The sequence below is a fragment of the Equus asinus genome, chromosome 6, assembly GCF_041296235.1.
Source record: "Equus asinus isolate D_3611 breed Donkey chromosome 6, EquAss-T2T_v2, whole genome shotgun sequence".
Lineage (NCBI taxonomy): Eukaryota > Metazoa > Chordata > Mammalia > Perissodactyla > Equidae > Equus > Equus asinus.
Genome location: NC_091795.1, coordinates 56737619 through 56752776, shown reverse-complemented (window position 1 = coordinate 56752776; position 15158 = coordinate 56737619). Strand labels below are relative to the sequence as shown.

General features: G+C 44.2%; 1 protein-coding gene across 5 annotated transcripts in view; it reads left to right on the top strand.

The window, feature by feature from the left end:
- Nucleotides 1-15158, top strand: part of SPTBN1 (spectrin beta, non-erythrocytic 1) — a 187056-nt gene that overhangs the window by 132423 nt on the left and 39475 nt on the right. For all 5 annotated transcript variants that reach the window (XR_011504031.1, XM_044772441.2, XM_044772443.2 and 2 more), the window contains 10 exons: nt 1762-1853; nt 3107-3187; nt 3576-3691; nt 6950-7062; nt 7843-8030; nt 9066-9183; nt 10202-10360; nt 11031-11333; nt 13442-13595; nt 14279-15149. Coding sequence is in view for 4 of the 5 variants with exons in the window: in XM_044772441.2 (XP_044628376.1) it covers nt 1762-1853; nt 3107-3187; nt 3576-3691; nt 6950-7062; nt 7843-8030; nt 9066-9183; nt 10202-10360; nt 11031-11333; nt 13442-13595; nt 14279-15149 (2195 nt within the window). In the remaining variant the exon portion in view is untranslated. The remainder of the gene's footprint in view (nt 1-1761; nt 1854-3106; nt 3188-3575; nt 3692-6949; nt 7063-7842; nt 8031-9065; nt 9184-10201; nt 10361-11030; nt 11334-13441; nt 13596-14278; nt 15150-15158) is intronic.

The following is a 15158-nucleotide window of genomic DNA, read 5'->3' as shown; positions in this document are numbered from 1 at the left end:
ACTGGAATGAAAGTCTTCGAGTTTGCCTCATCTACATAGGGAGTTGTCTTCATTTCAGAAGGGTAGACTTTGTTTCTAGAGGAACAAGTCTGGAAACAGATTCCCCTCATGCAGACGCTTAAGAAAACCGACAGAGGTTAATGTGTAATGTTCTACCTGCCTTTTCGGGTGAGTCAGTCAGACCGCATGAATGAGGGTTAGTCTTTCACATTTACTTTCTGCACATGAGCTAATGAGCCTAGTAATAGAATTTGGAGTTTATGCAAACTCAAACTTCACATACTTACCATAGTTAAAAATGGCGACTTTTTTTAGAAGTGTAATTATTTCAACTTCTAGGTGTTTTTCCTAGTTAAAAATTTCTGACTTTTTAATCTTATATATATATATTTTATCCTATTCCTATCTCTTTTTCAAAAAGAATCCTTTGGTGTGTTTCCAGACTAAATGGAAAGACCTTTGACATGAGCCGGGGCAAGGAAGCTTGGAATGGTTTGAGCTGAAAAATGATGGATGACCTCCTAGGCCAACACCATTTACCCCGAACCCCTATCCCACGTTTTATTATTATAGGCAAGAAACCAAAGAAAAAAGGGTATTTAGAGCATTTGTCTAACATCACGTAACTGGTAGGCAGCACCTAATCCAAAGAGCTAACATTTGTGGGTCCTTACTGTGAGCTCAGCACTTCATGTTCTTTGTTCTTTGAAGTACACAGCAGCGCTGTGAGATAGCCGCTGTGATGGTGTCCATTCCTCAGATGGGAAGCTGAGGAATTTGCCTAAGGACTACAGTAGGTGGTGGAGCCTGGATTTGGATTCAGACTCAAGTAGACTGACTTTGGTGCCAATAGACCAGGCTCTGTGTGTAATGTTGAAAGTATGCTGCCTGTGAGTGGCTTATGATTGCAGACTCGCATTCTGTTGGAGTTGCTATAACAGAATGCTAAAACAGCCACAGACTGGGTAACTTATGAACAATAGAAATTTATTTCTCACGGTTCTAGAGGCTGTAAGTCTGAGATCAAGGTGCCAGTATGGTCAGGGTTGCAGATTTCTTGTTGTATCCTCATTTGGTGGAAGGTGCTAGGGATTTCTCTGGAGCCTCTTTTGTAAGGCACTAATCCCATTCATGAGGGTTCCACCCTCATGACCTAATCATCTCCCAAAGGCTCCACCTACTAATGCCATCACCTTTGGGGATTAGGATTTCAACATAAGAATTTGGAGGGGATACAAACATTCAGACCAGAACACAGATCATGGAAGCGCAGCATTTAAGTGCACACTTTCTGAGAGTTTGGGTCAGCTTTCAGGCAGTGGTGCATATGCTGTCCTCATCTATGAAGAACACACCATGGTGTGAATAATGTTTGGTTATGAAAAACTGAACTTCCTGTTTTTCTGGGGTCTAATGAGGTTCAAGATGTAACATGTGAAGCACCGTGCTAGCTTATAGTTGGAAAGATGGGCTATCTTAGGGGTAGACGTGACCCCTAATAAGTGCTGGGAAGTCATACAGGTAACTTGTTTTCACTGCCATCTCATCTCTGTGCAAAGTGGAAAACCTAGTTCATTGGGGTTTCTATGAGGTGAACCCTGGCTTTAGAAAGCACTTTTCATTGATGCTAAGAGTAGATGGTTTGCAGGGCTGGGCTTTGATCTAAAGTTTACTCTTTATGTATATGCAGACATGTTATTCTATGGCTGTTGTTAGGCAGCTGACCCATCTATTTGTCTAATATTTCTTTATAAATCTTAGATCCAAGATATCAGTGTGGAAACTGAAGACAATAAAGAGAAGAAATCTGCCAAGGATGCATTGCTATTGTGGTGCCAGATGAAGACAGCTGGGTGAGTGTGAACTCAAAGAGGATCAGGGGCCACTTCTCCCAGGACTGAGTTCCCCTGTAGTCATCACTTACAAGGTGTTGACAAGTATCTCTTCCGCTGCCTCCACTGAGAAGTTGTGTTAACTCATAAGCAGTTGATAGGCTGACATTTCAGCTAACTCTCACAACGAAGAGATCTGATTTATGTTCTGGACCTGTCATCTCCACAATTGGTTTCTCCCTCTTTATTAATGAAGCTCCAGAGAGCAGTGGATCTTGAATCTTAAAACCCTGAAACCGTATTTAGGAATCACATCCATGATGCTTAAAAAACAGTTGTGGGTTTTCTCCTCCATTTAAGTTTTGCTGCTTTGGGGAGCTTCATGCAGTAAACTCAAGAGTAATCTTGATACATTGTCTGTCTCAGTTTTCCTTCCTTTTATTCTTTCATTGAAATTTTAGTAAAGATATTTTTTAGAGAACTGCATCTTTTTTGTTGCTCGCTGAAATTGTCGCAGCGCATGGGTACTTATGGAGAACCGGTGTTGTACCAGGTTAATTAGAGAGTTACTGTGGGAGCTACCTGGAGGACGGATAGAACAGTAATGGACATGACGAGTCAGTGATAAATATGGGAACCACAAGAGCGCATGGCTCTAATGAGGGGATCAGGTTATGAATGAACCTTTAATCACACACAGATCCAAAGTTGTTAATAATCAATATGGTGTCAGCTTGTTGATTTAGGGGTAAGTGTCAAACACAGAGCAGTTTTTCAGGGAGGTACTTAATTTACAAAACTATATCCAATTTAGTGATATAAGGAGGAAAGAAAGCTGAGTGTCACATGTGGGTACTCCAGGCTGCTTCCTCTCTTAAAGTAATGTTTGAATTCAGATCTCAGTGACTACAGGGTCCTGCTGTTTTTCTTGGTAGTAGAAAGCAGGTGGAGGCAAAGAGACCTCAGTGGTGTCTAGGTTGTGGTTGCTTTTTCCCCACTAGGTTGTGGTGTTTCAAATTTAGGACACACTGCACATCTTTTGTCAGATTGAATTACCAAGAAAGAAAAGCCATGTGGTTGTATATTTTATTTTTATCTTACAGCAAGCTCAAGTTGATGCAATATTTGCTCTGACTTGATTGTCCTTATTGTTATTCACTGCCTCAGTGTTTTACAGAGCTTACAAACTTTTTTTTAAAACACTGCATTTAGCAAAAGAATATACCTTGATTTGGTAATGCTGTTTCTTTTCTCTTGTGCTTTGTCTTTGGCAGGTACCCCAACGTCAACATTCACAATTTCACCACCAGCTGGAGGGACGGCATGGCCTTCAATGCACTGATACACAAACACCGGTAAGTCCTGAGAGATCAGGCTCACAGTTTTGGGATAGAATGTTGACATCCTTCTGTCACAGATCTGGGTGACTCATGATCTCATATCCGTTGCCTTAGATATTGCAGCATGGTGGAACTTCCTGCATTCCACGTGAGGAAAGTGTGAGAGAATATGTAAATTCTCCCAAACAAAACAAACAAGTGCGCCCAGTATCTTCAGTTCTCTGATAAACTTTGAAGTGTTTATTCAAAAATGACATTTCATTGTTTGATGATTAAATGATCATAGAGTTTTACTTCAGTAAGCGGTGATTTTAATGCTTGTGGAGTAATAATCATGTCTCATTGGTCATATGATTTGTTTTCAAGCCATGGTTTTTGTTCTGTCCACCATTGTTCTACATAGGCCTGACCTGATAGATTTTGACAAACTAAAGAAATCCAATGCACACTACAATCTGCAGAATGCATTTAACCTGGCAGAGCAACACCTTGGCCTCACTAAACTGTTGGACCCTGAAGGTAAGGACTTGAGGGATAAAGGGTGGGACCTTTAGCATAGAGGGGTTAATATAAAAGTCTTTTTATTGGGTTATTTTATATATACAGTGTGCTCTGGGAATTGTCAGAGGAAGAGGAGCTTAATTTTGGTGTGGGAATTACTTGAGGATTTGCGCAAAGGATTACATTTGAAAAGGCCTTGAAAAATGAGTATGATTTAAACACGTTCTGAAGGAAAGAGCGTGCTAGGCAGAGGGACTTAATTGTGTCAGCAAAGGTGCAGAACCAGGAATGAGGAAGGCATGGTTGGGGACTAAAGGGTCATTGGGAGTAGTGTTTAGAGTAATAATAGGAAACACCACTGGAAGGGTGGATGGGGGCCCAACAGGTTAAAATTTTTAGAGGTTATTGAGCAGGCAGTGGGGAGTCATTGAAAGTTCCTAGCACCTGTACTCAAGGAAGAGAGACTGGCACAGGGTCTCAGTGACTGCTTGTTGACTGACATTCATCCCAAGGTGGCAAGCATGTGGTGTGGAATGGGTGGAGACTGGGGACAGGGGCCTTGTTAGAAGGCTGTGCAGTGTTTTCTTGTCAGCAAGTAAGATTTCAAACAAGGAACATGCTTCAGGAAAGTGAACGTGTGGCTGGAAGAAGGAATATCCCTCAGAGGCCCTTCTTAGGGCTGGCTGCTTGGAGGCCAGCACCCCATTCTCTACATGGAACTGATCTCTCTCTGCTCTCTGGGTTGCACAGGCCCCCAAAGACTGGCTGCAGGTGACATGGAGCTGACCTGTGTGGGACAGTCCCACAGCTGTAGCTCCCTTGCTTAACAAAATTCTAATTTTAGTCTTCATTTTAGCAGGAGCTATCATAGGCACTTTAATTTTGAGAGGCATTTAAAATATAAGAGGATTTGTTTGTAATGCTGGAGCTTTTTAGATCCTTTCAGCTGTGAGCAGATATTAGAGAGAGAAAACTGTGTGAGTGGAAGTTTAAAGTTCTTATAAATAGGGAACAGGAAGTTTTAACTCCTCAAGGGCAGATAGAGGTCGTGTGGCTGCCAAGCAGGCTCCTTGCTATTTTCCAATACATCAGATTCACTGATAGGTTCACTGCAGGAAGCTGAGATAAAATTATCTTTGTGCTAACCCATTAAATGATTTCTTAATATAAACAGAAAACTGAAATTCCCTGGGCTGTGATAAATCTCCATACTTAACCCCTACCTCACTGTGAGAAGGCATCCTTCTCAGCCTGAGCTGTTTCCGCTTTGATAAAGAACCGTTTTTCTTTTTCTATCACTATGACAAATGTTTTAAATAGCTTGCTCATTAGTTAATCTTTCTAGTCACTACCCAGTATGAAAAGGGGGTTGCTGTTCCTCACATCACAAGACAAGGAGCTAAAAAAGGCAGTGATGTCACTTATCCTGTGGGTTTGATCTTGACTGTTAGTTGTTGTCCAGTGTCCCAGAGAGCATCGGTTAAAATACACTTGTAGACAAGTTAAAAAACAAGAGTTTTTGCCTGCTCACACCTTCCTGGTTATGTCGACATTTTGTGCTTATTAAATGGCATACAAGACCGGCATTTTTTTCTGGCCTCCCTCCAATTCCTTCTCCTTGGGGCACACTTCCGTGGGACTGAACAGATGCAAGAGTTGGCCCCAGGGGCCCTGGAGTGAGAACAGTAGCTCTGGTTCTAACCCTCACTGCCACTGGCTGCCTCAGTGACACTGGGCAGGGAGCTTTCCAGCCCTGTGCCCTAGTGTTCTCATCCTTAAAATAAGAGAAATAATCTGACTCACACAGGGCTGCCAAGAGGATAGAAGGGAAGATACCTGTGTGAATGCATATTGAAAAACAGCCTGATCAATTAAGAGCCTTCCTGTGTGTTCTTTTCTCCATCTATCCCGAGTGGAGTATTTCACTGAATATTGTCAAACCTTGAGGACTTCTTCACTCATTTGTTCCCTCCCTCAGTAAATATTTATTGACCGCCCACTTTGTGCAAGACAAGATACTAGGAATTTGGGAGGTGGAGTGGCACAGGGCTTACCAGGATTCCTACCCTCAGGGACTTGGTCTTGTAAGGCAAATAAAATGTGCATAAATAATTATAGTACCTGGCAGAAAGTGGGCTGTGTGTCAGTATAAACAAAGTCCTTAAGGGAACAAAAGGGAGTGACAAAATTCTAGCTGTAGGGATCAGAACAGCTGTGTTGGAGTGGTAACTTTTCAGCTGGGCCTTGAAGGATTGGAAGAAAGTGATGGAGTGGGGAAGGCCATTTCAGGCAAAGGGAAGTCGTGAGGAAAGAGAAGGACTGTTGGGAATTGTAGGGCGTGTATGGAGAATGGAGAAAAGTCCAGTGTGGTTCAGATAGATAGTGTCTAAGAAGTAATAGGCTATAGAGTTAGAATTGTCTAGAACTGTGCTTGGCAGTTAGAAGAAGCCTGATGAATATTTAGTGGATGGATGGAAAGACGGGAAGGAAAGTTATGACAAACTCTAGAGGACTAAGGGGCTTACACTTTTATTTTTCAGACTGCAGGGCACTTTTCAGTAGTTTTGAACTGGAGAAAGTATGTTCACGACTGTGCTTCTGGAAGATCAACTAGGTGCAGTGTATGAATGACTTGGGCAGTAGGGAGACCAAGTGAGGAACCCATTGCTTCTGGTCTGGTTATGTGACCATGAGAGTCTGAACCATAAGTGACAGTACAGATTCCATAAATAGAATCAGCCAGACTCAGACTTGGCGACTAACTGGACGTGGATAGCAAGGAGATAAAAATGTCAAAAGACTGAATGACTGGAAAAAATTTTGGTGCCGTTGGTACAATTAAGGACCCAGTACACACAAACCCAGTTTGGGGGTGGGAGTAGGCAGGGAGATGAACATGGTCTGTCTGGGTAGTAGCCACATTGCTAAAAATTCCACCCAAATTCTTACTGTGCTCTTCATTTCTCTGTAGTAGTTGTGCATATATTTTGTCTTCTTGGTGGCCAGGGATCCTCTGGAGAAAAGGGTCATGTCTCTTAGAACTTTTATATCCTTATTCCAATAGTAGAAGGTATTCATGAATATTCATATAATAAGTCAGTGAGATCCTCATTAGCCTTATAATTAATGCACTGATGACAGAACTCTCAAGTAGGAAAAATGCAGACACTGGCCTGTTCAGTGTGGAACAGTTGAACAGTTGTTCTGAGTTGTTCCTGCTGCCTGGGTGGCAGCACTGTGAGCAGAGTGCTGAACGACATCTTCTCTGGGTTACAGATATCAGTGTGGACCACCCTGATGAGAAGTCCATTATCACTTACGTGGTGACTTATTACCACTACTTCTCTAAGATGAAGGCCTTGGCTGTTGAAGGGAAACGAATTGGAAAGGTGAGCTCACACCAGTTTTACAGGTTGAGAGACGTAATTAAGTTTCGTGTCTCAATGTACTGCCGCTGAGCACCTTGTTCTCCCATGCACCCATAAATTTAGCCAGTAACAGTTTGTGGTGAACTCTCCAAATGACAGGGAAGTAGGCAGAAGCCTCTTCATCCCAAGGAATTAACAGGAGGTAGGAGTGGTGGCTAAAATATTTAGGAAGGGATTTGAGGGGAATCTCGGACCTGGAAACATCCCTCAACCTTACCAGAAAATTGGGTATTGAAAGTCTGATTGAGTTGGCTGATGTCATGGGCGTGAAATCCTACTTAGCACAGTTGAAAGGCCTCAGTAGTATGCTTTTTAATTCTCATTTGGCTGATGTTCACCTGCCGTATATTTCAGAACACCCACACCAGACAACACTGTCTTCTCAATGCACTGGAATGGAAAATTCATGGTCATTCATGGGACAGGACCAAGCAAAGTAGAGCCCTTTTTGTTTCTCTAGGAATTTTGGAGCTTAGGCAGTAGGAGTCATTAAACCTTTTGCCTGGGGGTTGAGAGGTTACAGAACCAATTGCAGTTGAGTTAAAGCTGTCATTGCTCACAAATAATAGCCATAGTCTGAGTGCCTATTAGGTTCTTCGAGTTTAATATGCTCGTGCCAAAGTAGCATAGAACCATTTCAAAGCCAGTCATAAAATGTGCACGTCCTCAGGTAGGGTTGCAATCAGGTGTTTCTTACATAGTGATACAATTTACGTTTCCATTTTTCTAACTTGTTTACAGGTGCTTGACAATGCTATTGAAACAGAAAAAATGATTGAAAAGTATGAATCACTTGCCTCTGACCTTTTGGAGTGGATTGAACAAACCATCATCATTTTGAACAATCGCAAATTTGCCAATTCACTGGTTGGGGTTCAACAACAGCTTCAGGCATTCAACACTTACCGCACTGTGGAGAAACCACCCAAGTAAGACAGAGTGGAGCGCACGGCTATTGTTATGGGAAGAGAGATCACTGCAGCCCAGACCCCCATTTTCTGACGTGCATGATCCCATCTCTTAATGAATGCCTCTCACCAGTGGTCTGCTCTGCTCCTTTCCACCTGCTCCTGTGTGGCTGAGATTTATTAAAAGTCATGCCCTGAGTGAACCCTCTCCAGGAGATTGTGCCACTGATGCACGTGATACTTGAGGATCCTAAGAAGTGGTGCAGGTCCCCAGTCCCTTATCTTGTGTCTGTGTTTCAGAATTCCCTATTTTTTGGATTTTAAAAGTGTAGAGAGTGTGTAGGTTGTATTATTATAAGACTCCAGGTGAGGCTAAGGCAGTAACCCATAATCAGGCCCCCTAATATATCCAGCAGAACGTATAAATACTCACATTATGTTGGATAAAATCAGACAGTAAATAGTTTCGTATCAGTTCAGATCAGGTTTTGCTGCCCAGAAAAGCTTGATTTTTTTTTGCATCTTTTTAACACTCCTAATTGTTGAATAAGGATTGTGGACCTTATCTCTTACAGTAGTGCAAAAGTCATTCCTCCTTTTTCTGAAACTCAACTCAGTTGTGAGTTCCTTGCTAAGGTCTCTGAAAGCCATTGAAAGTTATATTAGGTAGTCATTGAATAATTCTTGTTGAATGCATTCAGCTGTGCTCTCAGAAGGACGTCAGTCCATCATCCAGGACTTAAGGTCTAAACTTCGAATGAGGTGGTTAATAAAGGGTGGTGTCATGTGCCCCAAATATAAATCTCAGTAACAACAACCAACCAACCACAAAAAAATTCCACAGTTGGGCACATTTTGAGGTCTGTAAAACCCAAAAACTAACCCACTGTGGTTACTCTAACATGCGTTTCACATAAATCAGACCAGAGATAAATGGCTTTTAAAATTGAGTGGCTCAGTGAAATGTTTTTTCTCTCCAGAAGCAAATGAATTTTTCCTCTTGAAGGAGAAAGAATACAATAACTAATGTTTATGGCTGTTTTTTCCTGTGCTTAGATTTACTGAGAAGGGGAACTTGGAAGTGCTGCTTTTCACTATTCAGAGCAAGATGAGGGCCAACAATCAGAAGGTGTACATGCCCCGGGAGGGGAAGCTCATCTCCGATATTAACAAGGTAAAACCGAGCTGTCTGGTCCTGTTTGGGCCCTGGCCCCCTGGAGGCTTCAGGTTCTATCCCTGGGTCTCGATTGCTAAGAGGGCAGGAGACTGAAAGGATCCACCCCTGCCTGCTGAACTGATAAGTGACAGCTGTTGCTCAAGTATTGCAGGGGGTCAAGTGAATACTTGTGGTAGGCTAGTCTGTTGGAGTCTGGGAGGCCAGGGGGGCAGTGGGGAACGGGGAGATGTTAGATTTTTATCAAGCAAGCCTTGGTTCATCCTACTTACCTTGTTACGTCTGTCCAAGGCAGTTGACTCAAACGTCTTTAAATTGCAGAAAGGAGAACTTGAAACCTTATTTCATGTATCTGGAATCTCTAGAGATTGGGGCTTAGGATTTTGGCTCCTTCCATCATCTGGCAAACGATTTCCATTATCATGCCTGTTATGTCTGCAATTATAGAATTTCACAGTGGGCATTATTTCCAAGTAGAAATTTGAAAAATCTAGAACTGTGGTCAGTTGTACACATTTAGATTCGTTTAAGTGGAATTTTTTTTCAATATGAAGATGCATTTCATAGAAATGAATTTAGTGTGGACAATCCGAGGATTTTGAAAGAAATACTCAGATATGTGAATTAAAAATAAGTGGCTTAGGGTAGGGTGAAAGAGATTCATGATATGATTTCCTTCTGAGAAAAAGCATTTATCTTTTTTATATGATCAGAACTGTTGAAGATAATTTGTTTCCTTTCAGTTAAAGTAAGAGATTTATAACTTAGTCATATCGCACCCTGTCTGCACTGTTTTGTTTTCCAAATATAACACAAGATCTTTAGATCTAGAGGGGGAGAGTGTTCCCACGGGGCTCAGCTGAGCGAAAACGTGTTTTTTCTTAAGGCCTAAGAGTCAGGGTGAGAATGAGATTTCCCATTTAAGTTCTGGGGTCTTTTTGAGAAATATTAACTGCTGACTGTAGCCACGGACGGTCCCTTGAACATTGCACAAAACTCTTCTTTTTCACTTCCGTAGGCCTGGGAAAGACTGGAAAAAGCAGAGCACGAGAGAGAACTGGCCCTGCGGAATGAGCTCATAAGACAGGAGAAACTGGAACAGCTCGCCCGCAGATTCGATCGCAAGGCAGCTATGAGAGAGACTTGGCTGAGCGAAAACCAGCGTCTAGTGTCTCAGGTTCTGCTCTAGACATTGTTCTAGAAACTACTCTCGGGGGAATCTAGAATGTAGACTATGCCCCAGGACCATAGGACAGCTGCTTTCCAACATCCAGTGTTCTGAAGTAACTGTCAAGTCATCTTGCCCACTTCCCATGAAGAGGATGTTTATAGTTTCTAATAGACTTTCTCTTCTATTTATCTAACTTCATAGATTTGGAAGTAGTTCAAGCACAGCTTGGTTCACACACAATCACTGGCTCTAAACATTTTCATTTATAAAATTTTTTAAAAGTTCTCTCTTTCCTTCAGTCTTTGACTGAGTAATCCTTTGAGGCAGTTAGACTGGTCATGAAATAAATACAGGTGGCTTTCTTTTCTACTTCTTGGCTTAACATAAATCTGTTACCTGTTCCGGTCTCATAAATCGGGTGCTGGATGTAAGCTGGATGCCTCTGTAAAGTGAGAAGTTGCCGATTTGCTTTGGGGAGGGCATCTGAGCTCAAGCACGGAACTTGAAGGGTCCTAGGGAAGGCAGCACCCAGCAGAGGGGCTCGGCTCAGGGGTTGGTGTTTGGCTTCAGGGCCACCAAAGATTAAGGTGTGCTCATGATTCCAGCTCTGTTCTCTGTTTGTTCCAGTCGGATGGCTTTTTTATTTTGTGTTTCTTTCCATTCCATTTCTCTCTAGGACAACTTTGGATTTGACCTTCCCGCAGTCGAGGCCGCCACGAAAAAGCACGAGGCCATTGAGACAGATATTGCCGCATACGAGGAACGTGTGCAGGCCGTGGTAGCCGTGGCCAGGGAGCTTGAGGCGGAGAACTACCATGACATCAAGCGCATCACTGCGAGGAAAGACAATGTCATCCGGCTCTGGGAATACCTACTGGAACTGCTCAGGGCCCGGAGGCAGCGTCTCGAGATGAACCTGGGGCTGCAGAAGATATTCCAGGAAATGCTCTATATTATGGACTGGATGGACGAAATGAAGGTAAACTTGACTGAAATTTGGCCAGAGCTGATCCAGTGAGGCCTGTCTTTTCTGGGATCGACCCACTAATCCCCCAGCATCAGTTGTGCCCCTTGTCCAACTGCCCACACTGTACAGCCAGAGAAGGACCACGTCACCCATGGGAGATGGTTAGCTTACAAATTAAAAGAGAAATGAAGTACAAAAAAAGTTGTAACGAAGACCAGTTCTGTAGCTAGAGATCTGTGACTGTGATTCAGATCTAATTTAGATATATTCCACCATAAGGAATAAAATTGTGGTTTTCTGTTTTTAAAATTCTTTGGGGTTGAACTAGCTTTCCATCTCTTTGATCCGTGTGTGAGTGGCTCTGGTTTGGGGAGGGAATCCATCCAGGCAGGTGGTATGGGCAGGTGGGAGAGTAGTAAGCAGTGTGGATAGTGGATAGGGTGCAGCTCAGGAACTAGGCAGCCAGAGTTCACATTGTGAGTGCTGGAGCTTCCTGATCTCCTTGAACCTCTTTTCCTTGTCTTTTAAGTGGAGATCATAACCGTCTCCCTCGTGTGGTTATAGCAAGGATTAAATGTGGTAATGTGTGTACAGATCTTAGGGCGGGGCTGGTTGCAAATGGCTGCCAGTGCTGGTTTGTGCTTCCCCTTCCACTGTTGACAACCCTCAGCATAGAGTTCTACACTTTCCCCCACCCAGAAGGAGGCCTGCCACTGTGCCGTGGCCTTGTCCCCATTCTCGTCCTCTGATGCAGGCCATGGAGAGCTCCTCCATGTCAAGCAGTTCCCCGGCTGGAAGGCGTTTAACCTCGTAGCCAGAATAGAACAGGGCAATTTTCAGATAGTACCGTGAAGCCTCCATTATCTCAGCACATTGTGTTCGCAAGCTTGACCTTATGCAAGGGATTTCCTTCCTGGGATGTAAGGCCTCGTCTTTTGCTCACCTCTTAGTGTTCCTGGCAGAGGGGCAAGGTGACCTGATACCATCCGTTTTCCCTCTTATTGTCCCGTATTTACAATGTTCTCAGGTATGGCCTGTCTTGACCTCTTAAAATAGAAACGTTCATAAAATCTAGCAGAGAGATGCTTTTCATTTTGTAAATTATGATGCACATTAAAATTCAGATTGGGCCAGAGACTTCTTTGGAAGGAGTGAAGTTGAAGATTCCATCTGGAGAGGATGTGGGATGAGGCCCCCAAATTGGACTGATGGAAGAAATGAAAGAAAACATTAGTGGGTTCAGACTTACACCAGAGTAGTTGCTCAGGGCCTGCTGAGCGTGACAGCCACCTGACCCTGTTCTCCTTATTTGATTAAAGGTGTGGTTTGTAGCTGGATTGTCTCTGGTTGATTGTGGAAGTATCGTGGAGGCATACCTATAAACTTAGGAAAGCATCCATTTAAAGGGTCAGCAACTTCTAGGAGATTTCTTTAAACTCTGAAATGAAACAACTCTGTTACCTTTGTTAGCTTCTCGACTAGTTATTGCTGTGGCAGTTTCTTCTTGGAGCTGCAGTTTACATTTCATATTGATTCCCAACCTCCTCCTTCCCTCCCTGCCTCCCTCCCTCCCTTTTTTTTCTTTTTTCTTTTTTCTTGTTTTTGGGGGGGAAGATTAGCCCTGAGCTAACATCTGCTGCCAGTCCTCCTCTTTTTGCTGAGGAATACCAGCCCTGAGCTAACATCCGTGCCCATCTTCCTCTACTTTACATGTGGGATGCCTGCCACAGCATGGCGTGACAAGCGGTGCCATGTCCGCACCCGGGATCTGAACCGGCGAACCTTGGGTTGCCGAGAATCGGAATGTGCGCGCTTAACTGCTGAGCAACCAGGCCGGCCCCCCTCCCTTTTTTTTCTATTCTGTACTTTTTAGTGTAGATTTGACTTGCTTATTCCAAGGTAGATCCTTAGTGTGTTATGTCTCTTCTGATTCAGGCTTTCAGGTTTGTTTTGTTCTGCTCTAGTTTGCTCATCATCAGCTTCCCATAAAGATAGGGGGAGGATGGCTGGCTGGGGGAGAGTGCAGCTTGGTTGCTGGCTCTCAGCTTGTCCAAAGATGATGAGACCCTGTGGTCAACGTTGTATTCACTGGTGTCCTTTCTGTTGCCTCTTGTGCACAGGTGCTATTACTGTCTCAAGACTATGGCAAACACTTACTTGGCGTGGAAGACCTGTTACAGAAGCACGCCCTGGTGGAAGCAGACATTGGCATCCAGGCAGAGCGGGTGAGAGGGGTCAATGCCTCTGCCCAGAAGTTTGCAACAGACGGGGAAGGTAAGGATGGACTGTTTCAGATATTACCTCCTAGTCACCAGAGGTCTTTGTATAGAAGTAGTTAAGTTGCGTGTGGCAGTGGGGCTTTCGAAGTTACTGTGCCGTTGTGGGTTTGTCTGCTGCCGTGTCATGCATACGTGACCTGTAGTGGGATGGCTTTCTGAGCATTTTAACCCTGTCTTGCTTTTCTGAAATGAAAAATACTTTTCATTGCCTTTTCCTTAAATAGTCAAGTGCTGCTTGGTTTTGAGTGACTTGATGTTTGGCAGTGAACCTTTGCCAGACCACACTCGATGCCAGCAACCTAGTGTGGCAGCTCAAGCATCTCGTGATTGTACGTATCTTTGTTTAAAGGATGTTTGGAAGGATTTGGTTTTGTTTCTTATATTTTAGAAACAAATGGAACTGTCTTCTTTCTTACGATGTATGTAATTTTTTCATTCATAAGTGACCTAAAAAAAAAAACACTTGGGGCAAAAAAATAAGACTTCTTATTGCCCCTCCCTGCTCTTCCAGTCAAGGTCCTAGAAGGTGCTCCCTTGCCTCATAACATGGCCCTGCACTTAGAATTGAACTGGTAATCTAGTAGTAAGGGCATGGGCTGTAGCTTACTGCCTGCAAATGAGCGAGAACCTATGCTAAACTCTGTCGCACACCCACATTCCCTCCTTGGTGTTAAACAGGTTATAAGCCCTGTGACCCCCAGGTGATCCGAGACCGCGTGGCCCACATGGAGTTCTGTTATCAAGAGCTTTGCCAGCTGGCGGCTGAGCGCCGGGCCCGTCTGGAAGAGTCCCGTCGTCTCTGGAAGTTCTTCTGGGAGATGGCAGAAGAGGAAGGCTGGATACGGGAGAAGGAGAAGATCCTGTCCTCCGACGACTACGGGAAAGACCTCACCAGCGTCATGCGCCTGCTCAGCAAGCACCGGGCTTTCGAGGATGAGATGAGTGGCCGCAGCAGCCACTTTGAGCAGGCCATCAAAGAAGGTGAAGACATGATCACGGAGGAGCACTTCGGGTCGGAGAAGATCCGAGAGAGGATCATTTACATCCGGGAGCAGTGGGCCAACCTGGAGCAGCTCTCGGCCATTCGGAAGAAACGCCTGGAGGAGGCCTCGCTGCTCCACCAGTTCCAGGCAGATGCTGATGACATTGATGCTTGGATGCTGGACATCCTCAAGATCGTCTCCAGCAATGATGTGGGCCACGACGAGTACTCCACACAGTCTCTGGTCAAGAAACACAAGGATGTGGCAGAGGAGATCGCCAACTACAGGCCTACCATTGACACGCTGCATGAGCAAGCCAGCGCCCTCCCCCAGGAGCATGCGGAGTCTCCGGATGTGAGGGGCAGGCTGTCGGGCATTGAGGAGCGGTACAAGGAGGTGGCAGAGCTGACGCGGCTGAGGAAGCAAGCGCTGCAGGATACCCTGGCCCTGTACAAGATGTTCAGTGAGGCTGATGCCTGTGAGCTCTGGATCGATGAGAAGGAGCAGTGGCTCAACAACATGCAGATCCCAGAGAAGTTGGAGGACCTGGAGGTCATCCAGCACAGGTGAGTGGG